Source organism: Phyllostomus discolor, chromosome 5, assembly GCF_004126475.2.
Source record: "Phyllostomus discolor isolate MPI-MPIP mPhyDis1 chromosome 5, mPhyDis1.pri.v3, whole genome shotgun sequence".
NCBI lineage: Eukaryota > Metazoa > Chordata > Mammalia > Chiroptera > Phyllostomidae > Phyllostomus > Phyllostomus discolor.
The window spans coordinates 20,767,072-20,794,872 of record NC_040907.2 but is presented as its reverse complement, the minus strand read 5'-3'; the positions used below and the strand labels follow the sequence as shown (position 1 = coordinate 20,794,872).

The 27,801-nt window shown below is 49.7% G+C and overlaps 3 protein-coding genes and 1 pseudogene across 5 annotated transcripts; 2 read left to right on the top strand and 2 right to left on the bottom strand.

Moving 5' to 3' along the window:
* The first annotated feature begins 318 nt into the window (after window positions 1–318).
* BSDC1 (BSD domain containing 1) lies at window positions 319–23,867 on the top strand. 3 transcript variants are annotated; one of them, XM_028511698.2, is made up of 11 exons: window positions 319–367; window positions 634–694; window positions 5,703–5,819; window positions 7,635–7,802; window positions 10,148–10,202; window positions 12,131–12,246; window positions 12,669–12,737; window positions 12,906–12,984; window positions 14,269–14,748; window positions 20,741–20,844; window positions 22,332–23,867. In XM_028511698.2, exons 1-11 carry the CDS (start codon window positions 357–359, stop codon window positions 22,362–22,364), a joined length of 1,293 nt encoding a protein of 430 aa, XP_028367499.1. In that variant the 5' UTR covers window positions 319–356; the 3' UTR covers window positions 22,365–23,867. The 3 variants fall into 3 exon arrangements, with proteins under 3 accessions (XP_028367499.1, XP_035881604.1, XP_028367498.1); XM_036025711.1 differs by lacking the exon at window positions 22,332–23,867 and adding an exon at window positions 20,933–21,123 and having other exon boundaries at window positions 14,272–14,748; XM_028511697.2 differs by lacking the exon at window positions 22,332–23,867 and adding an exon at window positions 20,933–21,123.
* LOC114496370 lies at window positions 9,569–10,127 on the bottom strand (annotated as a pseudogene).
* Window positions 23,868–24,467: 600 nt separating the features above from the next.
* Window positions 24,468–25,954, bottom strand: TSSK3 (testis specific serine kinase 3). Its single transcript, XM_028514211.2, has 2 exons — window positions 25,810–25,954; window positions 24,468–25,132 (listed from the first exon to the last, which is right to left on the bottom strand). The coding sequence occupies exons 1-2, from the start codon at window positions 25,952–25,954 to the stop codon at window positions 24,468–24,470; spliced, it is 810 nt and encodes a 269-aa protein (XP_028370012.1).
* Window positions 25,071–27,305, top strand: FAM229A (family with sequence similarity 229 member A). Its single transcript, XM_028513647.2, has 3 exons — window positions 25,071–26,673; window positions 26,762–26,908; window positions 27,103–27,305. The coding sequence occupies exons 1-3, from the start codon at window positions 26,537–26,539 to the stop codon at window positions 27,203–27,205; spliced, it is 387 nt and encodes a 128-aa protein (XP_028369448.1). The 5' UTR covers window positions 25,071–26,536; the 3' UTR covers window positions 27,206–27,305.
* Window positions 27,306–27,801: the final 496 nt, after the last annotated feature.

Genomic DNA, 27,801 nt, shown 5'->3' with positions numbered 1-27,801 from the left:
TCCCAGTTTTCCACCGCCCACCCAAAGGGACTACAACGGTCCACAGCGGCCACCGTAGGGGATGTTGGCAGACGTCCACAAAGATTCGAGGTTGGTGGGGGAGGAGCTAATGCTTGGGGTGGGCCTTAATACAAAACTGAGGATTGGACCAAGCCTTCAGGGGCGGAGTTTAAGGGAGAAACACAGAATGGGCCAAGATCAAGGAGGCGGAGCCTAATGATAAAGCGGGGAGGGGATTGGGCTGAGAACGTTGTCCGCGAGAGGATTGGGCCGAGTGCATCAGGGCGGTGCTTGAAGGGGCGGTGCCGTGTCGTAAGTCAAAGGTCAGTAAATACTGGTGATGTCATGCAGGCAAGATGGCGGAAGGGTGAGCCCGTCATCTAACTCTCGGGCGTTGGGGCCTGAATTTTCTCAGGGTTGGGGTGCTGGGCCACGGTCCCCGTGGGGAACAGGAGGCCAGCGTGGCGATGGGCAAAGCTGAAAAGGCGGGGCGGAGCCGCAGTGTGAAGGGGGTTGGGAAGCCGTCTGCGAAACCTCAGCCCGCGGGGCTACTTCTGAGGGGGAAATTGAGACCCGAGCACTGGGCGGGCAAGAGTCGCACTGCAGGGCTGCCAAATGTGTCTTCTTCCACAGGGAGGACGTGGGATGGTGGCGGAGCTGGCTGCAGCAGAGCTACCAGGCAGTCAAGGAAAAGGTAAGCCGGACCGGCGCCGCCTCATTGCAGCCTGGTCGGAGCGTCCCCGCCGGACCGGTGTGGGTGCCGGGCCTCAGGGATGAGAGGGACTCTGGCCCTACTTTTAGCCCCTTTCAGTCTGCGGAAGGGCAGACTCCGACTCAGGCCAATATGACACTAGCCACAGTGAAATAAAGATTGTTTTTAAGGCCGGAGCGACTCTCTTGTAGGAATCCGTAGGAACAAGCAATTTATTCCAGCTCGGGAAATTCACAACTTCGTAGAAAAGAGAACATTTAATGTAGGCCTTGAAGATAAACAATTCTAGCAATAGAAACTTTCTCCTATAGTCATTTGAATATTAGCGTTTATGCCACAGCCAGCACTCCCTGACAGGTTCCGAGGACACCGATGTCGGCCAAACGAATGCAGTCTTGGGCCTCACAAAGCTCCCAGTCTGGTGGGGAGACGGCAGTCCCTGTGGGATGAATGAGCCTTGGCTCTGCCAGTGAACGGTGCCATTGTGTGTTTCTGTTTCATTCCATGCTTGTCCCAAATGAATTCTGGAAGAAAACTACGGTAGTTACTATTTACCGTGAGCATTTGGGGGCAAGTCCTGCTTCCGCGCGGACTTCAGGAGGCTTCTGGCCTGTGTTAAATCAGCTGGCTACTCTGGGGGCATTTTTATTCTCCCTGGCCTGTACACACCTCTCAGCTCCAGTCCAGCCGATCTGAGGACGCCCTGAGCGGTTTGATTTGATGAGGACCAAATGCCACAGCAAGAGCGTAAGAAAGAGAATTTCATACTGAGGTTTAATAGAAGAGACCTCCGCGTAGCTTGCTTTCTGTTGATCGGTCCACTGAAAGTCTGACATTCATTTAGTAAATGTGTTTGAAGGCCTCCCTCAAGGTTTGTTTACCATAACTCATGAAAAATAGGTAGATGATTAACCTTCCATTGTTGTTCTTGGAGAACTCTCATTTGAAAGCAAAGGCTGGGGAAGTGAATGTTGTTTCTGCCTTTAACAATTCCCCATTTGTAAAGAAAAGGCTTAATTTCCCTTTCTTAGCTGCTTACTCTTAGAAGAACCTGTGCAAGTTATCTAACCTCTCTAGGTTTCTGTTTGCTATCTGTAAAGTGGGAATACTAATACATACCTGATAGGGTTTGTGTGAGGATTAAATTATAATATATGTGAAGTTCTAAGAAGTGCCTTGCACACAGTAAATTTGATAAAATAAGTGTTGGCCATTTTTATTAAGTGCTCAGAGTGTTGGGGAAACTCTTCAACACCACCCATCCATTTCTCCTTCCATTTCTTTCTTGGTCTTTCAGTGCTTTCCTGGCCTTGCTTCCCTCTTTCCTGTCCTGGTTCCATTTGGACTACTCAATTACCAGCACCTTCAATTTTCTTATACCCCTTAGTATACATGGCCTCGAAGACTACAGCTCTGAGATGGTGCTACAATCCGCCTCTGCTCTTCCTACAGTGTGTGTGTGTATATGAGAGAGAGGGAGGGAGAGAGAGAGAGAACTTGCCCACAGACACTGGCAGAGAAAGTTACCTTGCTCTTTGGCCCTGCCATAGAGTCCCCAACCTCATCTGGGCCGGAGCACTCCCAGTAAGCATCTTCAGCCTTTATGTCCTCCCCTTGCCTTCAGAAACTTTCCCCAAAGCTAACTCTTCCCTCAAGTCCCCTGTTCAACCACTTCCTCTTTTACTTCGAGGAGATAAAGTTAGCTCCCACATTTTAAAATTTGAAGTCAACAGTATGATCTCTGTAATTCCTCCCCACCCCTGAAGCCAGGGTGTATCAACTTATCCATATACACATGCAGCTACACCTCCCACTTGCCAAATCCAGTGGGTGGTTTTCAGCCCTTATCTTCCTGCACCTTTCAGCTGCATTTGACACCAGTGATCACTCCCTCCTTCTTGAAACTCTATTCCCTTGGCCTTTGTGACATGATTCTCTCTCAGTTCTCCAAATACTTCCCCAGGCTCTCCTTTCCTGGCTGTTCTCAGGAGCTTCTCTTCCTCTGCCTCTTAGAGGTGTGATGTTCGAGGGGCCTTGTCCTCAGTCCACTGCTCTGTTTGTTAGCTTTTCTGCGTGACCTCCAGTCTCTTGTTGGGGTGACTCAGTCCTTTTCTCTGAGCTTGCGTTTGAGAATAGCTCCTCCTGGACAACAGTTCCAGATACCCCACAGTCACTGCTGACTCTGCATGACCAGAGTCACTGTCGTCATCTTCTCTCTAAAGCTGCTCCCCATTCGGTGTTTTCTCTCTCAGTTGGCAGCACTGCATCTCCTCTAGTCGCCTAGTTTAGCAGCCAGTGGCTCTTCCTTGATTCTGTCTTGTTCTAAGTCAATCAGTACACCTATTTAATCACCAAATCCGTCTCTTTCGACTGATATTTCTTAAACCAGTCTCATCCTCTTCACTCTTACCAGCACTGTCCTTATTCTTCTATTTTCTTTCCTGGACTATTGCAGCAGCCTCCTGACTGGTCTTCTTCCCTCTTCTAATCTTGTTACCCTTGGACCACATCAGTCCCTGGAATGACCTATTAAAAAGGCAAATCTCATCATGGCTGCCCTCTTTCAAACCTTTGGTGGCTCCCCATCACCCACAGGGCTGATCAGGTGCTCCATGGTTACCCTTGGCAACCTCTCCAGCTTTATCCCTCACTACTTCTGCTTTACCTTTTATATTCATTAGGACTAGTTGCTTGTAGGCTTCAGTAAACTCGTGCCCCACCACGCCCAGGCTTCTTAGCCTATTCTTTAGGGCACAGTCCAAGTCTTTCCAAGTTCCACATAATACTCTGGTCACTGGTCTTTCCTTGCTTGTCAGCACTGTTATGTGAGCATTTCCCCAATAGATGTGACCTTCTTGAGGGCAAGCACTATGTTTATTCATATTTGTCCCTTCCAAGCTCACAGTCTAGTGAGGGAAACAACCATTCATCACATAATCATGCGGATGGTTATATAATTAAAGCTGCCTTGTGACATGTAAATTTAATAAGCAACATTTTTTGAGTGCTTATTCTATGTCCAACTCTTTGTTAGTCACTGGGGAAGCATCAGTGAATAAAAAACATGAGCTCGGCCTGGCTGTTGTGGCTCAGTGGATTGAGTGCCAGCAGGCGAGCCAAAGGATCGCCAGTATGATTCCCAGTCAGGGCACATGCCTGGGTTGCGGGCCAGGTCCCTAGTAGGGGGCATGCAAGAGGGAACCACACATTGATGTTTCTCTTCCTCTCTTTCCCTCCCTTTCCCTCTCTCTAAAAATAAATTAAATCTTTATAAAGAAGTGAGTTCTATGTTCATGGAACTCCCAGCTCTGCAGGAGGGTAGACACTGAATGGGCAGTCATGAGTCTAAAGTATGAGAAATGTCCAGGCAATGTGCAGGTCTCTTGGACCATGAAGCAGGGGAGCCACCCCAGACTGAGGTGGCATCGGGGACGCTTCTCTGAGGAAGTGACATTTAAGCACAGATCTGAAGGAGTAACGGGAGTTGGCCAGGTGAGAGGGCTCACTCATTGTGTTTGTTCTCTGCTTTGCTTTAAAGAGTTAGAACTGTGTGTCAGGGAGAGGAATAATATGTTCAGAATTCCTGAGGTAGGCAAGATGCTAGAACATTTGAGAAACTTGAGGAAGGCCAGGTAGAGCTGAGTGAGGGGCACAGCAGTAGGGGATGAAAGGCTGCCAGAGGCAAGATTATATGGGCCTTGCAAGTGAGTGTTAAGATTTATACTTGCTCATAGGGTACTGTGTAACTGTCAAAAGAATGTACATGGCCTGCTCTGACTTAGAAAGCTCCCACTGGTGTCAGGAAGAGAATTTAATAGAAGCGCCTGACGCATGCAATGTAGGAGGAGTCCAGGTTAGCCTGGACTAAGGTGGTGGCAGTGAGGATGGAGAGAGAATTAATGAATGACCCCTCTATCCCAATTAAGGAGTCCTGAGTCTAATATGGGGGCATAATGCCCACCATCAGAGTAGCCTATGGCTGATAGATGACACTGTCCCACTCAGAGACTTACAATGCTGGTGAAAACTAAGCAGACCCTTCCACAAAAAAAGCATTACCAGAATACTGAAAAACATGCTAAAAAATTGCAGGTGGCTAGCCTTGTGTAAAATGAGAGGGCTTGCAGATGAGCCCAGAGCTAGCCAGGAAGGCGTCCTTGAGTGGGCGAGGACGGACAGACAAGGCAGCACTTGGACAAGAGCCGAGAGCCTGCTGTCTCGGGCTGGTTCTGAGTGCAGGTTAGAAGCAGATTGATGTAACACAAGCAAATACCAGTTCTGCCCAGAGGAGCTCTGTGAATGAATGGGACCAAGAAAGCCTGGGAGAGAATCCAGTCAAGTCTTTCTGCTAACACTCCTTTCGTTGAATGTAAAAACCAACACATCTTTTTACTGGTATTAAACTGTCAATAATCATAAAAGCTTTCTAAACTATTGTTATTATTGCAACATGTTTATTAACCCTTTCAGACATGTAATTTCACATACTGCCTCATTTCGACTAAATTTCCCTGTACCAAAAAAAGTAAAAATAGAAACACTTACCTTTGCTGAAGAAAAATCACAGATCTTTTCATGTTATTTGAAACAAATGTCATGTCTTGAACCATACTAAAGCAATGCAACAAAATCTGTTTTCAGACTGTATGTCCCCTTCCCCAGTCTGCTCTTGAGAACCGCTGATCTAGTCCCCCTCCGTCATTCTGCAGGAGACAGCCAAGGACTAGATGCGAGTTAGCTCCTGGCTGCATAGCTCATAAGTGTCTAAGCTGATGCCCAGTTCCTGTTCTCAGAGCAGCAAGAAGTTCTTTGCTCTCTGTTGTCAGATACCAGGTCGTGGAATTGGGACAAGTGAGCATTGTTTCTGAGCCCAGGCCTCCCGTGTCACTTGAGTTTTCCATGTGTCTGTCTGGTACAAAGAAGTACAGGGAACAGCAACAAAGGGTGGTGGAGACAGCTGTCTCTGTCATCTTTCTCTGTCTTCCCATAGTCCTCCGAAGCCTTGGAGTTCATGAAGCGGGACCTGACAGAGTTCACCCAGGTGGTGCAGCATGACACGGCCTGCACCATTGCAGCCACGGCCAGCGTGGTCAAGGAGAAGTTGGCTGTGAGTATCACCTGTATGCTCCAAGGGACTGCCCCTCACAGCCTGACCTGTTCTGGGACTACGGTGGGGGCTCCCAGCCTCTCTCCAATTGTTTTTCTGTGATTGTTTTTCTCCCAGAGACAGCTCCTACCACTGTGTGGGGAGGGCACCCCCATTTATACTTTTTCGTTTGGAGTCGGAACTAACTCAGTACCATGTTTTGTAGCCTGCTTTTCGACTTGATCATTGCAGACCTCTTTCTGCAGCATCACCAATGGCACGGTACTGTTATGTGGTTTAACTAGTTCCTAGTGTCCTGTTTCATGTCTTTCCCAGGGCTGTAAACAGGGCTACAGTGAACACTCTGCTAAATCTTTGCCCTTAACACTTTCTTTATAATAAAATCTTGGAAGGGATCATAGGGTGAGTACAGTTTGGGGCCTTTTAATATCTATTGCAAAACTGTCCTCCAGAAAGGTGTGCCAACTTGTATCCTTACTGGCCTTATTCTTATTACTCAGAGATGTGCAGTGGAATCCTCTTGTGAGAAAGGAGTTTGAGTCTGAAGTCAGTGTGACAATGAAAATTGTGTACAGTTAAAGATATCCTTGCAAGTCTCAAGTTTGTGATGAAGTACAGTGTACTGGTTTTAACAGCATTTCCTTTAGTATTGGGACACACTGCAGTTTCTTAATTTGATCACCAGCTGAATCAATTTCCTTGTGACTAGAGGTCATGTTATGAAAAACATGTTTCAGAGTTTTTTTCACCAGGCTTGTTTGGTTGAATGCTGTAAAATACTGGCTGCCTGCTACCCACAACTACTGATAAGCATGAATGACAAATGGTAACCCTGTTGAACTGCGATAAGTCCAGCCAGCAGCAGAAACAGCACTTGTTTCTTTCATTTGTTTATTCCTTTTTTTCATTCAACAAATATGGTTGTATACCTGTGCTAACATGTGCCAGGCACTGTGATATGTTCTAGGGTAAAATGCCTGGGCAGCCTAATTAGGAATAAATGTTACAGTTTCTCATGAGGTCTTTAGAACTGTACCCTGTCTCTCAGCATCTCATCCCTGGGTGCTTGAGGGCATTCTGACCAGTGTGGCTCAAGCTTGGTGTCCAGCTTGACCTTTCCGTGAGGTCTATACATAGGCCCTCAGCCGGCCCCTGGCTTTCCTCTGGGCAAGACTCTCTGTTCTAATCCTGCCCATATTTCCTCAACCTTCATATAGAGTATTCCACTTCCTGAGCAATCACAATGATGAAATTGTGATGTTTCAATATCACTTTTTATTAAATGTTTGCTATGTGCCAGGTATTGTACGTGCCTCATCTCTTTCAATCTTCACAGCAGCCCTCTGAAGGAAATGTATTTATCTGCATCCTACAGATAAGGAAACAGAGATTCAAGGAGGGTATAGGTCTCATATCAACAAGCGGTAGAGCTGGGATTCAAATTCAAGTTTGACTCCACAGCTAGTACCTTTCTCATCACTCTACTCATAGGTCTTCTTCCCCACCGAATGTCCTGTCAGTTTTTGTTCACTCTGGCTGGCCTTGAACTTTTGATGAAACAGCCAGTCAAGTAGCTCTGTTCTGACCTGCAGAGGCCTACTGCAGCCCTATTCTGCCCCCTCATCTGGAGGATGGAAACCCTGGCTGTCTCTCTCTCCTTCTCCAGCCCCAGAGGTGGGGTGAGAGGTCACGAGCACTCTCTGGTCCCCGCATACACAGTACACTTTCCCCTGATACTCGCTCCTCCATACCCCATGCCCCAGAGTATAGCCTGCTCGTGGGCCACTTGCTTCCTCTTCTGGCTTCTCTTTGCAGACTGAAGGCTCCTCAGGGGCAACGGAGAAAATGAAGAAGGGTCTGTCTGACTTCTTAGGGGTGATCTCCGACACCTTTGCTCCCTCACCAGACAAAACCATCGACTGCGACGTCATCACCCTGATGGGCACGCCCTCTGGCACAGCTGAGCCCTATGATGGCACCAAGGTATTCACTCACTACTGGCCTCCCCTGCAGTTGCCTCACAACACTGGGCTCTAGCTTCCCACATGTCCTCACAGAAGCAGTCGTGTTCAGGCTACAAATTGAATATGTGTATGTAACTAAACTGGAGAATACTGATAAGCCAGAAGGTATTTCTAAACCCATAATCCCATCACTCGAAAAAACCACTGATTCTTTGTTAGTGTTTAGCCTTTCATTTCTTTTTGTTTACAAACATGGGTAAAGATAGTTTGGGTACTTTTATTTACATAAAAGGCACTATATGTGCAATTTTATAACCTTTTAAAAATTTTACAATAAATTTAGTACCTTTCCTAACCACCATTATTTTTAATGTCTTTAAACTCTTCCAAAGGAATCTAACATAATTTATGTAGTCATTTCCCTAATGTTGCGTATTTGGATTCCTTTCAGCTTTCAACCATAATGAGAAGTCCTGTAGGGAGCATCTTTACAGGCATGAGCTTCTCCCCATTTGGGTTATTTAACACTAATTTCCAGCCCTGACTGGTGTGGCTCAGTGGGTTGAGCGTCATCCCACAAACCAAAAGGTCACTAGTTCAATTCCAGGTCAGGAATTGCACAGGTTGGGAGCATGCAAGAGGCAACCAATCAGTGTTTCTCTCACACATTGATGTTTCTCTCCCTCTCTTTCTCCTTCCTTTTCCCTCTCTCTAAAAATAAATAAATAAATAACTTTTTTTTTTTAAGACTGATTTCTAATAGGAATACATGTGCAGGGGGCAGTGAGGAGAATGTCTATATTTCTACTGCATTTTATTTGCTCATCATCCTTGGATTTCATGAAGTGTTTTCTCCTAAATTCACAGTGTGGTGTCATAACACCACAATGCTCCTTCGAAGCATTTTGCCACATTGAATTTCCATCCCAAACCTACTGATTCTTCAAGTGTGTTTTCAGCATTAGAATTGGCACCACCACCCAGTGAACATTTGAGTGGAATTGTGAAAATGTTTAAATTATAGGATTTTAAATTTAAACAGTGACTCACCAAAACCACTTGCTGAAGTTTTGGTGCAGCCAGCCAGCCCGTGCTTCACACAATACGGAGGAAGGAAGGTGAGGCTCTCTGTTTACCAGCTACAGGTTGCCACATTTGCGGCCCTAACAGCAGCACAGCTTATGGTTTCACTTGGCTGCTGGCTGTCAAATTGTTCTTTAAAAAACTTTTTTTTATTTATTGATTTTAGAAGAGAGAGAGAGAGAGACATCGATTTGTTGCTCCACTCATTTATGCGTTCACTGGTTGATTCCCGCATGTGCCCTGCCCAGGGGTGGAGCCCCCAGCCTGCTGTGTCGGGACGGCGCTTAACCAACCGAGCAGTCCAGCCAGGGATAAGAAATTCTTGATGAGTGGTTTTAATTTGGAAGTTACATCACTTTAAAACCTGCCCATAATTTTGGACTTTATTAATATTTTTATTAGCATTTTTCACATTTCACATAATTTAATTTTACACATATAATTTTGTAGCCTGTTTACACTGTATTTTCCTAGTTCCCAGGAGTGGAATACTGAGCGAAAGATCATTTTTCTTGGAGCCCCAGTCTTGGACTCCTAGCCCAGCACTCCACTCCCTAGCCACAGTGTTAACTGACAAGTGCCCTGTGGACGCAGTAGCCAACAGGGGAGGAGCTTGGCTGTGGTTGATTGAGTTCTGTGGCAGAGAGGGGGTGCCTTCTTTGCCCAGCACCCCAGAATTTATGTTCTATTTTTCTTTTTTCTCCCCTCCCTCCCTCTGTCCCTCTCTCCCCCCCTTCCTTTTCTTCTTCAGTCAACAAAAGGGAAACTTTATTGAGGCCTCTGGGCCATGGGGTTCAGGCAGAACACCTCCTGGGGGCCCAAGGAAGTGGTGGAAGAGCCTTATTTAACCTTCTTGGGGCACACGTTTGTTGGTGTGGCCACACTTCTTGCAGCAGTTGACAGTGGGGGTGCAGGTGAGCCTAACACTTGTGGCAGATCTCCTTATCACAGTCGTACTTCCCGGTGAACTGGTGGAGGAATGGCTCAGTGATGCCACCCCACAAATGAAGCACCAAGGACAGGGCGGGCTCTTTCCCAAGAGTGTAGTCTGAGAGCGTGCAGCCATCCTCCAGCTGTTTGCCCACAAAAATCAGACACTGCTGGTCCGGTGGGACGCCCTCCTTGTCTCGGATTTTAGCTTTGATTCTCATTGGTGTCACTGGGCTCAACCTTGTGGGTGATGGTCCAGCCAGTCAGGGTCTTCACAAAGATGTGCATCTCTGCGTCTGCTAGGGAAGCTGCTCTGCTGCCTCATTGAAGAGTCTTCTCTGTTTCTTATAGGCTCGTCTCTACAGCCTGCAGTCAGACCCAGCAACCTACTGCAATGAACCAGATGGTGAGAGGGTAGCGGTAAGGGGGTGGGCTTGCGGGGCAAGGAGCCCAAGGGCTTCTGGGCTGTGCTCCGTTTGTCTCTGGTAGCAGTGGCCAGGCTCCCACTGTGTAAAGGGAACAGAGTGGGGCCCTGGCTGGCATAGCTCAGTGGATTGAGCTCGGGCTGCGAACCAAAGTGTCACAGGTTCGATTCCCAGTCAGGCCACATACCTGGGTTGCAGGCCACAGCCCCTAGCAACAGCACATTGATGTTTCTCTCTCTCTCTCTTTCTCCCTCCCTTCCCTCTCTAAAAATAAATAAATACAATCTTAAAAAAGGGGGGGCGTGAACAGAGTGGGGCTGGTGCATACCTTAGATCTGGTGGGATGGGTTGGTGGTCTCTTTTCCTCCCTGAACCCAGGCTTTCTTCGTCCCTGTCTGCCGAGGCTTTGATCCTCTTCCACATCCTCACCTCAGGCCCCCTCCCAGCTCTGTTGCCCCACCTGTTTGCTAAACCCCTGTGGTAGAGCAAGCCCCAGGTCGGGAACTGAAGGTCAGATATGAGTCAAACCAGCAACCTGGTCCAGACCTCCAGGAACCTGCTCTTAGAAGAGGGAAACAGGAAACAATGAACAAAGCAAAGATAGTAGATTTGGAGCGACCGCTTCTGTGGAGCCAATGAGGGCAGTGGGAACCCAGAGGGATGGCACCCAACCCCCCCGGCAGCCTGTGACGTAACACTTGAATTGAGGTTTTAAGGGTAAATTAGCAGTGAACTTACTTTACCTTCAGAAGTGAGGGGTGGCTGTTGAAGCATAGCAGTCGAACACACGGAGGTCCAGGAGGAACAGGGCGGACCTAGAGATTCAGGAAGACGGGGCTAGTGGGTGCCATGAGGGGCGAGAGCAGAGAGAGTCGCTGGGCAGCCTGGTCTCTGTGCTCTGGGGGTCAGGCTGAACTGTTTGAATTTTGAATTTTGTCCCCAAAATGGTCAAGGTTGGGCTTCTTAACTGTTTTTTGTTTTTGTTTTGGTCACAAAGGCCTTTAAAAATCTGTTGGAAATGGCAATCCCTCTCTACAAAATTTTATATGCAAAATGGAAATTCTTTGACCCTTTGAAGCCTGTCTTTGGACCCTAGTTTTAAAAGCCTTGCTATAGAGAACTTGTAAAGGGTTTTGAGGCCTGATGTGATCAGATTTTACATTTTACAAAAAGCGCCCTGGTAGCAGTGTGAAAAATGCATTTCACCAGCTCTGAAGGAAAAAAAGAAAAGAGGCAGAGACAGAAGATGGGAAGACCAGTTAGGAGGCTTGGTAGCAGCTCTGATGCCAGGTAGGGCCAGAACCTAGGAAGGAGCAGGAGTGAAGAGGAGAGTGTGCCTGTGAGAGACACTGAGGAGGTGTCCAGAGTGACTGGATAGGGAGGCATCTCGGAGGGTCCCCAAGTTTTCCAGTAGATCAGGTGGGTTGGGCTGGGCAGGAAAGAAGATGAGTTGGGTTTGCAGCACCTGTGCAAGTAGACATGTCCAGGGGACACTCGGCCCCTGGGTCCGGTGGGCTTCAAGAGGAAAGCAGTGGCTCCCAGGGTCAGAAACTGGATTGGCCTTGAGAGGGGACAGAGAAGTTGCCATTTGGTGTGGCAACATGGGTGTCCTGAGAACAGCTGCTTCGGAGAGCAGATTCAGTGGCCAAGGCTAAAAAGCGAGCAGGCATGGCAGAGAATGGAGTCTACAGCCCCTCCTGGAGACCACCTAGGTGCTGCGCCCTGGTATCAGTAAGGCCCACCCACCCCTTCACCCCGCCTTTCCCCCCAGCTTGGGCCAAATGGCTTTGAAAAAGACCTTAAGCTTTCCTCATTGTCCTCCTTGTCCAGGTTTAGGTGTGGTTTCTGGAGGCCCAGTGTCCTTTTCCCACACTGAGGGAACTGACCATCAGTGTCTGTCCTTCTACAGGGCCCCCGGAATTGTTTGACGCCTGGCTTTCCCAGTTCTGCCTGGAGGAGAAGAAGGGGGAGATCTCAGAGCTCCTTGTAGGCAGCCCCTCCATCCGGGCCCTCTACACCAAGATGGTGAGGGCCCAGTTGACAGGACCTCAGCCAGCTCCCAGCTTGAGGTGTAGGGATATGGGAGGGATACTTCCAGAGTCATTTCAGAGTATCTGGCTTGGGGAGCAGTGGGCAGCCCTGTAGAGCCAAACCAGTCAAGAGTCTGGGTGGGTGGAGAGGGGACTGATCTGCCAGGTTTCTGGCCATGATGGTAAGCAATGGAAGGGCTGGCAAAGCCTGCTGGAATTTCTTTCCTCCGTCCTGGGTCAAGCTAGGCCAGGAAGGTAGCCGGGGTGGGGGGTGGGACAGAAGTGCTCTGATTAATCACTGCTCAGCCTCTTGCTGTGTCTAAAATTCAGAGTGGCCAGGAGCTGGCTAATAAGGCTGGGATGCAGACCCCACACAACCACTTCAGAAGTCTCATCTCTGCTGTCCCTTCCTTCCAGGTGCCAGCAGCTGTTTCCCATTCAGAATTCTGGCATCGCTATTTCTATAAAGTTCATCAACTAGAGCAGGTATGCTGGCCTAGCCTGGGGAGGTACTCCACTCAGCCATGGGGATAGTGGGCTGGATTTTGTTGAAGGACGAAGGGGACACAGGGTGTCAAGAGTTCTGGGGTTAGGACCAGGGTGTGGGAAGAGGATGCTCTGACTGCTCCTGGCCATCTGCTTCCCCACATTCAGGAGCAAGCGCGGAGGGATGCCCTGAAGCAGCGGGCAGAACAAAGCATCGCTGAGGAGCCTGGATGGGAGGAGGAAGAAGGTAAGAAGTGATGGGAAGGAATAGGTCTTGCCTATGGGGGACTCTCCGGGCCATGTGGTCTGTGAAGCCTGGAGAGATGTGGCACCCAAGGGAAGAGGAAGGAATGAGTACAGTGTGTGTGCATGCTCAGGGCAGGTGGAGCTGACAAGATGTTTGCCAAGACTGGAAGAATCCCAGGCTTAGATATAAAAAGCACATGTGTCAGTTGCAGCAGATTCCCTTGCCAGCCGTGGACCAGTTACTTCAGAGTCGCCTAGGATGCTTATTGAAATTCCAGCGCCTCTATCCCTCCTCATAAGACTCTGTGGCTAAACTTGTTAATATTAATTGACTTGGGAACTGCTGGCTTAGGGAGGGAGCTGAACATCCTCTATGGCAGCTCAGCTTAGGGCAGTGTATTGGGGCCACCTGCATGATGTAATACTGAGATGTTGAATGAGTGCTTATATCATACGCCCAATCTGTACTAAGAGCTTTGTATGTGAGGCCCTGACCACAACTCCATTATCCCTCTGTTACGAGTGAGGCAGGTAAGTTAAAGAACAGCTAAGTGCCTTGCCCAATATCGCAACAGAGGATGTAACAGAGCCTGACTTGAACTCAAAACTGACTAACAAAGAAAAGGCAGCCCCGACTGGTGTGGCTCAGTGAGTTGAGCATCATCCTGCAAACTGAAGGGTCACCGGTTTGATTCCCAGTCAGGGCACGTGCCTGGGTTATGGGTCAGGTCCCCAGTTCTTAATCAGTGTTTCTCTTCTCCCCTTCTCCTCTCTGTAAAAATAAATAAATAAAATCTTAAAAAAAAGAAAGTCAAGATAAATAGAAGTGACTGATAAATCTTGGCTTTTTAATCTACAATACCGCTTCTGGCTGCATTTCTGGAAGCCGAGTGCCCACCAGATGGGTGCGAGGCCTTGAGTGTCGGAGACACTTGGAAAGGGAGTATATGCAGGAGAACCTGGTGGAAAATGGTGAGGAAACTGGCACCTTCAGTCTTTTTTTTTTTTTTAATTGGTTTTAGAGGGAGAAAAAGGGAGAAACATTGATTTGTTCCATTTATTCATGTACTTGCTGGTTGCTTCTTGTATGTGCCCTGACCAGGGATCAAACCTGCAACCTTGGCGTATCAGGATGCTGCTGTAACCAACTGAGCTACCTGGCCAGGGCAGGTCCTGATCAGAGTCAGCTTCAGAGGGAATCTGAGACCTGTCCTCAGAGAGCTCCAAGGCTGTCTTGTGCTAACCAGGCACATTGCCTGCTTTCCCTGCTTTTCTCTCTCGACAGAAGAACTTGTTGGCATTTCACCCACATCTCCAAAAGAGGCAAAGTCTCCTGTGGCCAAAACGTCCACATCCCTTGAAGGAGAACCTGGCCCCCAGAGCCCCTGTGAAGAGAGTCTGGTGATCCCAGTAGAGCCTCCGACAGAAGTGACCCCGTCAGAGAGCAGCGAGAGTATCTCCCTCGTGACACAGATTGCCAAACCTGCCACCACGCCTGAGACACAGGTGCTGCCCAAGGACCTGTCCCAAAAGCTTCTAGAGGCGTCTTTGGAGGAACAGAGCCTGGCTGTGGACGTGGGCGAGACTGGACCCCCGCCCCCAGCTCAGTTCAAGCCCCACACCCCTGCGGGCCGCCCCAGTGGCCCGGAGCCCAGGCCTCCGGCCAGAGTAGAGACTCTCAGGGAGGAGGTGCTCACAGACTTAAGGGTGTTTGAGCTGAACTCGGACAGTGGGAAGTCTACACCTTCCAACAATGGAAAGAAAGGTAAGTCAAGGCCAAAGCCCAGGGAGCGTGTGGGGCAGAGCAGGTGAGAGTGGACACCTCGCAGGGCAGGCTTGTCTCCTCGTCCCTTGTGAGGATTCTAGGAGCAGATGTCCTTCATTTGTGATACTGGTGATGTTGATGACAGCTTCTCTATAGTATTCATTACCATATTCCATCAATTCTAAGATGCACAGATTCTCAGAAATAAGGATGCCTCTTACAATTGTTGGGATCTTAGAGTCAACAAAATAAGGTTTATGTCAGATCCTGTGCTAAAGTTTGTAACATAGCCTTTAATTTCTCACAGCTTACAACCGAGGGAAGTCAGTATTACTGTCCTCATTTTACAAGTAAAGAAAGGGAGGCTCAGAAGTGATACATAACTTGCTCGGAGTCACATGGCAAGGAGTGGCAAGTCCAAGTTCAGATCCAGGTCTGTCTGACTTGAAGCCCACGCACACCCTTGACTGCCTACCAAGCTGTGCTGTTTTCTCTCCTTTTGTACGGTTTAACCTTGTCCTGGGGTGGGTATTCCTGTGACACTGGTTGATGTCAAGGATCAAAGATTTTAGAGAGAGGGGAAGGGACAGAGAAAGAGGGAGAGAAACATCGCTTGATTGCCTCTCGCATTCCCCCAACTGGGGACCTGGCCTGCAACCCAGGCATGTGTCCTGACTGAGAATATCACCGGCGACCTTTTGGTTTGCAGACCGGCCCTCACCCACTGAGCCACATCAGCTTAGAGCTACTATTATGAAATACATAAATAAAACTTACACGTTCAGTTTAAGAATAATAAAGTTAACACTCACGAACTTTCTGTGAGCCAGTGTAAGTACTAGAGCTTTAGTTTCTTATCTGTATAATGGAATTTTAGTCTGGAGACTCTGACTTTATGCCAGAGGAAACCTCTCTGACTCCTTGAATTAAAGGACAACCGTACCTCTATTGTCACATCCAGAATACCTCTTTAGAGATAGCTGACTATCAGCAAGACCTCCCTTCCACTTCTCACACACACATGCATCCTGTCTTTGCCCACACTCGGTACCAGTTAGCCACAAAGCTTGGCCAGCTGGTGAGTGCTGGCCTGCTGGCACAATGGGGGACTGTGTTGCTATAGTGGGTGGGAAACAGGCCCACCCCTCCCTGCCATGCCCCTGATGGAAACTGCAGGGTACCTAGTTTCCATCACAGTGCTTTCCTTCTGACTCGGGTTCAGTGAGGTCGTCCATTGAGCTCCTGCCTAGTCTTTGTGAGGCACAGAGGAGGGAGGGGCCAAGGCTGCAGTCTTTATGATGAAGCAGTACGGGACAGACGTGGTCCTGGAGAAGGTCAAAGAAAGAAGGAACCTGTGGGCATCAGTCAGCAGGTGTTTCACCGCAGAGATGAGCGATGTATAGGAGAGTCTGGGGCAGGTGCAGGGGCGCAGTCCAGGCCGAGTGGGCCTACAAAGTCCATAGAGCAGAGGGCATGGGACCCATGGCAGGGGTGATGACCAAAGCCCGCTTTTTTGTATTGTCTCCTAGGAGAGGGAGGAGTGAGAAGGGGGGATGGATTGGCTCAGAAGTACAACTTAAGAACTTAAACTGAATTTAGAAGGTTGGACTTAGTGCCACAAAGCAGCAGGGCATGCTGCTTATATGATAGGCCCAATTGTACTAAGAGCCTTGCATGTTGAGGCTCCAGGTTGAAATTCCAGCTTTGCTTGTAAGCCATATGACTTCAGAAAGCCTACTGATCTCTAAGACTCCGTTTACTCCTCTATAAACTGGGAGTAATTGTTCCACGACAGGTCCTCAATCAGGGAAGAAATCTGAGTGGAGCTCTGCTTTGGAGAAATGATGATAACAAGTCACTATTCCCTGAGCACTTTCCGTATAGTTCTGTGCTAAGCACTTGATATGCATAATCACTCAGTCTTCACAAAAGCCCTGTGCAATTTTCCCCCTTTTTTGCTGGTAGGAAACAGATCAATTACCTACCCAATAAGTATTTAGAAAAGTATGAAATGGGCCTTTAAGAGAGTGGATGAGTAGGTAGGTGATGGGCCCAACAGGTAGTGTGGGGTTGCTGATGGGTGGTAGCCAGGATGCATTTGAGGTAGTGGTCCTGAGTTCTGAGACACTGGGTCAGCATTATTGCACTCTTGTCCAGGCACATTCAGCTGCTCAGGTGCAGGCACAGAGAAGGTGGGGAGTTGGACTTAAGCAGGGGTCACATTTAGCCAGGTGAAACCATTGGAGGAAGTGTGTGTAAGAAGTAATCGGAGTGACGGCTTATGGGATCCAAGTGGATAAGGTGGGGAATAACAGTGAAAGAGTGGAGGGTTGAAGAATTTTGGGTTCCATTTGGAATTGGAATGGAGAGCATGATCAGGAAAAATGAGTGGTGGGTAGAAGAGACCAGACAAAATGAGATGATGGGCAAGATGCAGTGAAAGCTCTTAACCAACCGCCCTGTTCTACTGTCTCTGATGCACTTCAGGATTCACAAAAGGAGAGGCTGGGGATTTGGTGCAGAAGACCCACCAGGAGTGGTTCTAGGCAGTGGGGGAGAGCCAGAGTCTTCGACTAGGGTAGGACAGTGGGAATGGAGTAGAGGGGGCAAATCTTAAAAGGAAGAATGGAGACTTAGAGACAGAGTGACTCCTTTCCTTCTTATGGTCACTTCCTAAGGTGACATGAGGGAGGCTTGGTTTCTGGATGCAACAGAATCTCTTGGGGTCTGTCTAGCGCAGGGACTCCCGGGTCCCAGGGCAATCCCTGCTGTTGCAGAGCTGCTTCCCACCTGAGGTTAGTAATCAGAAAACAGAAAGCTTCTATCATCAGTCTAAAACTGTTGTTGCATAGATGAGTTTTCTGCCATGTGCACTGTATAATGGAGATTTTTTTTTAAGATTTTATTTAGTTACTTTTGAAGAGAGGGGGAGGGAGGGAGAAAAACATCAATGTGAGAGAGATACAGCAATTGGTTGCCTCTCACACACCGCCAGTCGGGGACCTGGCCTACAATCCAGGCATGTGCCATGACTGGGAATCGAACTGGCAACCTTCGGTTCATGTGCTGGAGCTCAATCCACTGACCCATACCAGCCAGGGCTGTGCAATGGAGATCTTTGTGTGTGTCAGGACAGGATGGTGGGACGAGGCGGATGGCAGAACCCAGGTTCACATCTCTGCTACTCAAAGCCTCCATTTCCTCATCTGTAAATCGGAACTATAAATGCCCACCCTAGAGGGTGGGTGTGAAGTGCTCTTAAGACCTGGAAGGGTCTGCCCTAGCATTTAAGCCTGAAGAAGAGAATTCCAAGTCCCTAGAAGGTAACCCACGGCTAGGGAAAGCTGTCACAGCCACAGCCACACCTCCAAAGCAATGAATCAGCCAGGAGTCTGGCTTTTACCCCACAGGAACCCTGTGCTGTCCGATAGTCAGGAGTGTTGCCCCCACAGCGTCCTGAAAGTGCAGGGGGACTGAGATGTGGAGTCTGAAGAACTGGGTCTTGGTTGCAGGTCTGCCTCGCACTAGCTGTGGGACCATGCGCAACGTCACAACTCTGAAAAGAGGCCTTTAGGGACTCTATTTGTTAACTGTCCACTATATATGGTACAGGCACTTTACATTGATACCACTGATAATAACTCTGTGGTCTGTCAAAATTCAGGCTCTGGTCTACACAGAACCATCCAGGTACCTGCAGAGTTCTGGGACACCACTTAGATCTGCTCAGTCTGAATGAGAGGGTTGGAGAAGCAGGAATCTGCATTCTTTTTTTTTTTTTTTTAAATTTTATGTATTAATAGGAAGGAAGGGAAATATGTTTGCCTCTCGAGTGCCCACTGCTTGGGACCAGGCCTGCAACCCAGACATGCGCCCTGACTGGGAAAGGAATTGGTGACCCTTTGATCCACTGGCAGGCACTCAGTCCACTGACCCACACCAGCCAGGGTAGAATCTGCATTTTAATAAGCTCCCTCAGTGGTTCTTTGCAAATAGGGTGGTTTTATTCTTATTTTATAAGTAGACTGAAGCTCTGAATATCTTGCCCCAAAACTACAACAATAGGTAAAAAGAATAGAGATTCTGTCCTGCCTGGTGTGGCTCAGTTTGTTGCGCATCGTCCTGCAAAGCAAACGGTTGCTGGTTCAGGTCCTGGCCAGGGCACATGCCTGCGTTGTGGGTTTGGTCCCTGCTTGAGGTGCGTAGGAGAGGCAACAGATCAATGTTTCTCTCTCACATCAACATTTCTCTCCCTCACTTTCTCCCTCCCTTCCCCTCTCTCTAAAGAGAAATAAAATCTTTTAAAAAATTAGGATAGAGATTCCACTCAGGTCTGCTTGTTTGTTTCTAGAGCCCATGCTTTTATAACGAGCTAGGTGGCTAGGAAGAGACAACAGTATGAGATCCCTTATGAGGAATGTGGGGGTGGGGCTTGGGTGTCTCAAAGCCTTAGGCATCTGGTGAGGAGCATGCTACCCAAGAAATAAGGAGACATTCATGGGTCATGGTTTTGGGAAAATCAGGGACCTACACTTTTTAAGGTGCTTAAAAAAAAGATGACAAAGTAATACATGTTCCTTTTGGGGGAAAAAACACCAAGAAAAATTACCCCATGACCTCATCGCCTAGAAATAACTATTGTTAGTATTCTGTGGGTTATTACTCACCTTTTCTCTGTATGTGCCGCATCTGGGAGCATATTTCTAAAATGGAAATCTTACTGCATATACTTTTTTTAACAGGGACTATTTTTGTATTTTTCTTCTTAGTAATAACTTTCAGTGTGCATTTTTAAAATATTGCCTATAAGAAGTCATAACCAAATATGAATTTTTAGAGTGGTAGTTATTAAACTTTAGCAGGCATTAAAATCACCTAGAACAGGGATATGTAAACTTTTTCTGTGTTGGGCCAGATCACAAATATTTTAGACTTTGAGGGCATATAGTCTGTGTCCCAGCTACCCAGCTGTGCTGTTGTAGCCTCAAAGCCGCCATAGGCAATGTGTACACAAATGGCCATAGCTGTGTGCCAAATTTTTAATTTTCCAAAAATAGTGATAGGGTGGATTTGGTCCACGGACCATAGTTTCCCAACCCCTAGTTTAGAGAAAGGGTCCATGAATATTTACTGATTGCAAACTATGTGTTCTAGTTGGTTGGGGAATAAAACAAAAATCCCGCCTGCCTTTAGGGAGCTCTCATTCTAGCTCCTGTATTATTAGACAGTAAACATATTAAATCTGATGGTATATGCTAGAGAGTGATAAAGCAATGGGAAAAAAGAACGACCAGAGCAGAGTATAAGGGAGTAGGTTGCAATTTAAAAGGATGGTTGGGGTAGCCACACTCAGACGGTGAGATTTGAGCAAAGGCAAAGGAAGTGAAGGAGTTGGCCTGTGGCAGACAGTCCCAGGGACAGGGACACCCCTGCAAAGGCCCTACGGTGGGAATGTGCCTGGTGCGTTTCCAGAGGAGCAAGTTAGTGTGGGTAGGATGTAGTTAGTAAAGAGAACAAAGAGGAAGAGATTCATTCATTTTTTTCTGGAAGATTTTTGTGGCTCCCAAGGAACCTCTGGACCAAATGCTTCTACACTACTCATTAACTTGCTTTGCCTGCCTCACTTAGTAGTAGAGTTTAATACTACTTAAATGTATGTAAATGTTCTACATCCTAAACGTAAAAGGCACGTAATGTTCCATCATGTCACCACACCATTTATGTTTTTGTAATTCCCTTATCGGTGGACTTGCAGGTGGCTTTTAAGTTTTCATCACTACAGCAGCACCACAGTGAAGATTGCCTTGGCTAAATTTTGACTGAGTCTAGGATTATTCCTTAGAGTCCTTAAAGTGGGAAGTGAGCTAGAGTGACAGCAGAGGCAAAGACCCTCAGTGTGTATCGGTCGAGTCCTGTAGAGAGTGCCGTCACTCCAGCTACAGCCTCTTCCAGTACCCCTCCCCGAGACTGACACTGTGGGTTATGGTTCCAGGCTCGAGCACAGACATCAGCGAAGACTGGGAGAAGGACTTTGACTTGGACATGACTGAAGAAGAAGTGCAGATGGCACTTTCCAAAGTGGATGCCTCGGGTGAGGTGAGTGGGTCTGGCTGGCCACAGGGAAGCATGCCCGGCGGTGCCAGGGTCTGAGGCCTTTCCCCACCAAGCCCACCTGTCCCCTCAGGGTAGACCCCTGTGCCTCTCTGAGGTGGCAGGCTGCAGGAAAGAGAGCTGGGACCTCCCACTCTGGCCCTGAGCAGTTGTCATCAGCAGGCTCTGCTTCCCCTCAGCTCCGGGATGGATGAGTGGGAGAGTTCCTGACATTAGCTATGTGTCACAATCACCAAGGAACTATTAAAAAGTACAGATGCCAAACCCTGCTCCAGATCTTCTGATTCATGGCTCCGGTGTGGGGCCTGAACAGGTTTCTCGCCTCACAGACCAAAGACGATGTGATCTAGGGCTAATCACTTAACCCTGGGCCTCTGTTTTTTCATCTAAAACGTGGAATTAATGATTATGAGCTTATAAGCTGTGATAGACGATGCATGTAGGCATGTTAGGCATAGTGCTTGGGACATGGGAGCACCAGTAGATGTTACCAGAACCACCACAGGACCCAGACCAGGTGCAAGCTCAGAGGCTTGGTACTCATTGTTCACTACTTCTCAAAGTCACGAATGGGTCCTTTTGAATGGGAGGCTGGGAGAAAACTCTTGTAGCTGATAAGCGGCAGGACTGATCCCCCCACCCAGACATACGATTCAAGTCACTGTTACTTTGCTGTCACACAAGAACCGCATGATTTCTTCCATCATGTGGCCCATGAGCCTGCCAAAGAGGTGAGCAGATTAGAGGCGCGGAAAGGGCCTGATTTCTCATGCCGGGAGACTGAGGCTGAGAGGAGGGAGTGATGTGTGCCAGGGCATTTTGTACCATGATCTCACTGTACCCAAGGCAGAGAAGGCCATGCTGCCCTGTCATGCCTCGGGGGCATCGTGGCTCCTGTGTCTTTGCAGCCCTCTTTTAAAACCTGACATACAGTGCCCCTGAGCAGTCATTCTATGACCCGTTGTAGTGGGGATCAACTGACAGCAGGCCAGGAGAAGGTGGCCCGGGAAGACTTCGGCTGGGGACTCAGGTGCTGGAGCCGCTAGTGAAGACCCTGTGAGCACCTGTAGTCCAGGGCGCCGCTCTCCAGTTCTCTGCCTCTCTGAGCCATCTTCTTAATCTGCTTAGCAGGGGCCAAGTTTTCCTTAAGGAACTGACTGACTTGGTTCCTGCGGGCGGGGCATCCCCCTTGTAGAGTCCAGCGTTGGTGGGCAGAAGCATTTCCATTGGTTCTGAAATGATCACAGCAGCAGATAGACCCTTCAGGCAGAGGACAACTCTGCTCCCCAGACACGTTCCTTAAGACTAGTGGTTCCCTCTCACGGGCACTGTATGGCCCAGGGGGGTGAGGTGGGGGTGGGGGTAGGGGAGGGCTCTCCGGAAATGGAGGCAGCAAGGGGAGCTTGAGCCTAGGCTTGACGTGGAGGAATAAATTTGTTTTTGTGCTCTCCGTTGTCCCCTCCCATTTGCAGCTGGAAGATGTAGAGTGGGAGGACTGGGAATGAGGGGAGCCAGGGCGAGCAGCTCCCGCTCCACAGCACCTCCCGTTTCCCTCGATCGCCTCCGCCCAGCCCTGGAAGACGCTGATCAAGGATGTCCCCCAAACGGCCTCTGTCGACTAGAGCTCTAGGCACAGATTCTGGGTTGCTCCTTGCCGGCCCTGTGGGTCTCTTCTCACAGCTGGGAAGGGGCTCACAAAATCCAAACCAAGAACTCTGACTTGTGCCAACCACAGGATGACCCTAAGGGGGAGGAAACCTGCCCCCTCACCGGAAGAGCCTACGTTTCTCTGCTGAATACCCACTGTTCTTGGGGACTCTGGCTGGAAAGTCCCAAGAGGTAGCTCCATCCCTTCTGCCTGTGTGGACGGGAGCTAAACCACCATCCTTGGAGGAAGCCAAGTCAACACACTGTCCCATAAGCAGGCAAGGAAGGCCATGCCACCTGCCTTTGGGTAGACAGGCATGGCAAACACACTTTGGTCCCTATTCCAGTGGGTAAGAGACATTTGACTCTGGGAAATTATCTTCTCTTGGGAACCTCCCATTCCCAGGCATTTTCCATTTCTGGAAAGGTTCCTTGTGGTTCAGAATCTAGAGACCAAACCCTGAGTTCCTACCTTTTTGCATCCAGTCCAGGCTGGTTCGTCCCCAGCGCCTTTCCCAGGGCTTGTTCATGTCAGACGCACCCAAGTCCTTAGCTCACCTGTGCCACCTGCAAGACTCTGCTCTTGCTTCTCTTCCCCTCCCCAAGAAGGGGGGGACCACTTCAGGCCCTTCTGTATGTTGTCTGGCGGGGTACCTTGTCCAGCCAGCTACCCAACTTGGTTCACCTGGATCTTAGGACACCAGCCAGCTCCAGGTGGTGCAGAGCAGTGATCAAAACCGAATACTTACATCCCTGGTAAGCGCAATTTCTCTGCCTCAACCCTTCTGCTTCTTGAAGGGATATACTGGGGGTGAATTCTTGATACTCTCACCAGGCTTCTGAAAAAGCTCTTCTTCCTGAAGGCAGACCCAGTCTTTATTGGCTCTTACCTTCCACTCTGGTAAAGGTACACCTCTCTTGGGGGGATGAGGGACTGCAGGAATCCCTGGAGACCCTGGTGCTTCACGTTGCTGCTCTGGTGATTCTTGTACATAGTCTGGTGTGTTCTCCAGTGGCTTAATGGGATCAAGGCAGGGAGCCGAGAGCGTGGTGGTCACTTCCACGTCAGACCTTCAGTGCGGGGGTGGGATGGAAAGAATGCTGAGTCTTTTCGATGGGATGGGGTTTTTCTCTCTTTGTAATTTCTTCAGTTTAATTAATCTTTTGGTTGTTTGTGCAATATTATATATTTTAAATTATAATGCATCTCCCCAGAGTATTTTGTAGCCGGGAAAAGAAAAAAGGGAAAAAAAAAAGATTCTAACAGCTGTTAGTTTTGTAATTAAAAAGAAAGAAAAAAGAACTTTGTCCCGAACGTTTTCCAGACTTGCCGTTAACAGCATTAAAGAGATTCAACAGAAGCTGGAAGGTGTCTGGGGGTCTGTTCTTGTCCCCCATGGCAGCTGCCCTGGAGTCAGGGCAGGACACACAGTGTACAGAGTGGCTTCCTGCTTGGCCTGGGGTGGGGGTGGCACAGATGGGAGGTAGCATGGGTCCTGAGGAAGTCCCTTATCACCCAGACTCAGCCAGCTTGGCCTTTGGGATGAGGAAGGGACGGGGCCCCCAACAGGCTTCTCACCAAGGCGTGGAGTCACGAGGCCAGTTCTGCATTCCCAACGCTTCCGCTTTTATTTGGAACAACAGTGGCTCCAGCTGCTCTTTGTCATTGTTCTCCTCTCCTCTCCTCCCCCTGTATGTGTATGATTCTGAGGTCTAATTTAATTACCTTTAGTTAAAAACCCGTATGAAAATCACTTGTCAGCCATAATAAAAGGGAAGTCTGAATGAGGCCCTCTGGTTCCATGAAAATCTTTAAAGGGAAAGAGAAGTAAGGCTGGGGAAGGTGTAGGTAAGTTTTAGGATAAGTAAACTTAGAGTGTAAAAATATATATCACCATTTTCGAAGCGGGTTTGGGTTTGCTTTCTCCCCCTGCTTTATTGGGGAGGACTTGCCATTGCTTTTATGAAGTGCTTGCTAGCCACGGATGCCAACTAATTTCTTCGATTGAAGGCCGGAGGACCATGTCTGGTTCCAGGAGCTGTTTGAGCAAGTCCTGGCATTCAGCCGAGATGCCCAGATGAGTGGGGAAGGACACCCCCTTCTGCTGCTGCCACAGCATCTTGGGAATGTCTGTGTCGTCGAAGGGGAGGCTGGCACAGAGCATGACGTAGAGGACAACGCCCATGCTCCAGACATCACCCTTCTTGCTATCGTGAGGAATGCCCTGCAGCACCTCGGGGGCGGCATAGGCTGTGCTGCCGCAGAAGGTCTGGCTCAGCTCCCGGCGTGACTTGGGCAACACCTTGGCGAAGCCAAAGTCAGTCAGCTTCAGGTTGAAGCCCTGCAACAAGGCGTTCTCACACTTGAGGTCCCGATGGGCCACACCACAGCCGTGGCAGTAGCGGATGGCCTCAACCATCTGACGGAAGAGGGCCTTTGCCTGGCTCTCGGGCAGCGGCCCCCCATTCAGCACGCAGTCAAAGACATCCCCCCCCTCAGCCAGCTCCATCACCAGGTAGATTTTACCATCGGCAGACTCCAGCATCTCGTACACCTGGATGATGTTCTTGTGGTCCAGGGTGCGGACAATCTGGAGCTCCCGAGGTAGGAATCTCTGGATAAATTCTGAGGAAACAAAGGAAAAAGAGATGGGGTGTCAACTCCAGAGAGGCCTGTCTCCTGCCTTTCAACATCTGCCTGTCTCCCCAACATGTCTGGCTGGGTCTGGTGCCTTCTAACCATAATGTCAAATTCCTTCTAACAGTCTTAAATGTTTAGTGCTTGGACAGTGCAAATAATATTCACCTTATTTTTTAGTTAACACATTATTCAAAGGAACCACTCCTTGCCAACCTCAGAGACTGTTGTGAGCAGCCTGTGAGACCATAGGTGTCCAGGTGCTTGGGGGACTGTTGGACCAAGCCACTGAATCTCAGCTGTGAGGCTGATTTGCCTGCAGTGGGGGGACCAGCTCCTCTCGCCCCTGCCTCTGGACCAACAGTTCGGGACCATTCTTTTCCTGAGCCAATTTCTTCCCCATTGCTACCTGCCTCCACACCAGCATCTGCTGTCTAGTGCTCTCTGCCAGTCTGTTCTGATGGGTTTGGGTTCTGCCTGTGAGGACCTTTTACCTCCTGCCTTTTGGAGCTTGGATTTTGGAGGGTCTGGTATTCCTGGACTCCCAGCATCCCTCTGTTCCCCAGTGACTTACTCCAGAGCCATCCCCTGGTTTCAGACTAAGGGGAGGAAGCCCCCACCCACCACAACCAGCCCCCTCTTCCTCCAAAGGGGCCCCAGCTCACCTTCTGGCCCTCCCATCTTGTCTATAATTTTAATTGCCACCTTTCTTTGGTGTTTTTTGGAAAATGCTTCTTTGACTTTTGAGTAGGTCCCTTCCCCAATGGTCTTGCCCAGCTGGTACCCATTGGAGAGCAGAAAGTCCTCCATGCTGTGTAGCGCTTCCTTCCTATCAAGCTATTAGCTCATGCTGCCTCTGTGAGGCAGCTCTACTCCACCATCGCCCTTGGCCGGGTCCTTTTCCCCCTAGGGACTTCACCCACAGCAGCCCCCAACGCTAGAACATTCTCCGTCTGGACACAGCAGCCGCAGGTGGTGGGGAGGGAGAGGGCCAGACATTTTAAAACTCCAGCCCAATTGTGATGTAAATATTGTATGACCCTTGGCCAAAATGGCCTACCCTCAGTTGCAGCACCACCAAGCCCAGTACCGGTTAAGTCATCGCCGCGCTCCCACTCCCGAGCCAGGCCAGGCTGGTGTAGAGGGGCGCTCTGGGGTGCCCGCGCTCCCTAAAATGCCAGGCTCTTTGTGGATGCCTCCTCCCATCTGGTTGCTGTCGCCGCTGCGCCCCCATGGGGCTCCTGGATGTCTGCACCACACCCAGTCTCAAAGCGCCATGGCGGGAGCCCTCGGGTTCCCTGCGCACTGCCGCACTAGGTGTCGGGCGGTGGGCGGGTTCCCTGGCGGGAGGAACGGGTTCTGTGAGGTCAGCACGCCCAGGCCTGGGTCACAATGCAGCCCTCCCCCTCGACGCCCGGGCTCACACGCGCCGCAGACACCTGCCCGGCTGCGCTTGGACCGGAGCGTCCTCCCGCGGCCAGGGCTCAGGCAGCTGCTTCCAGCCTGGGACCGGCCTCGGCCTCCAGCAGGTGAGCCATTGCTCACAGGGGGCAGGTGCGGGGTGGGGGCGCCCAGCGGTCCAAGAGCAGCCTGACTGCCTCGCCCCTCCCCGCACAGAGCGACCCGGGGCCTGGACATGAGTGCCCAGGAGCCCCCTCAGGGTCGGAGATTCCCCATTGAGGCCGGAGACTCCCCTGGCCTTGCCGCCACCCCCGAGTCCCAGGACGGCCCAGAGCCGGTAGCTACGGAGCACAACCCGGTCAGGTGAGCACGCGTCCCCTCCTGCGCTCCCGGGTCATCCCCATCCCATTTTTCCTCCCCGTCCCACTTCCCCTTCCCAGCCCCACCCACCCCCACCCCAGGTAAAGGCCCCACATCCTCGCCCCAACCTCGGAAACCCCAAGTGCACTCCGCGGATAAGACCCCAACAGCGCCCCCTGTTGCACTGCTTTCCCCAGGCCGCTTCGACGCTGCCCGGGCTGCCACTGCCTGACGCTGCTGCACGTGCCCATCGACGTCTACCTGGCTATGGGCGGGAGCCCCCGGGCCCGCGCCACCTGAGTGCGCCTGAGCACGTCGCGCGCGCCGAGCACGAGACAATGATGCACATTTTAAAATAAAAGAATGATGCACATTTTAATAAATTACAGCATAAATTGTTCTTTCCACTCCGGACTGGCCGTGTTTGTCTGTCCTGCCGGATCGGCCTGTTGACTGCTCTTTGCCATTCCACAGTGCCTTCCCTATAGCTGCCTCCTCCCTTGGATCCTCCCAGCCCCAGGGGCTGGTCTTCCCCCCCCCCACTTTCTTCTGGCTGGGCGCCCACCACTCCCCCATTTTTTGCTCGTCATGACTCCTTCTCCCCACCCCCTCCGTCTCTCTCCACAGCCTCTAGTGAAAATCACATTATTGTGCTGGACTCCGGAGCCCAGAGAAGCTCAGGACTGGAGGGGACAACTTAGAATAGAGAATGACCACCCACAACACCAGACTCATTTAATGCTCCCAGGATGGCATTAGGTTTTGCTGCCTGCTGTTTTGTGACCCTGGGCACCTCTGGTTTTGTTGGAAGAGTTTAGGGAAAGGTACCCTGTCCATCTTGACCATGATTTCTCCTAGAAGTGGTGGAACCAGAAAAAGATTGGGGAAGAAGTCCT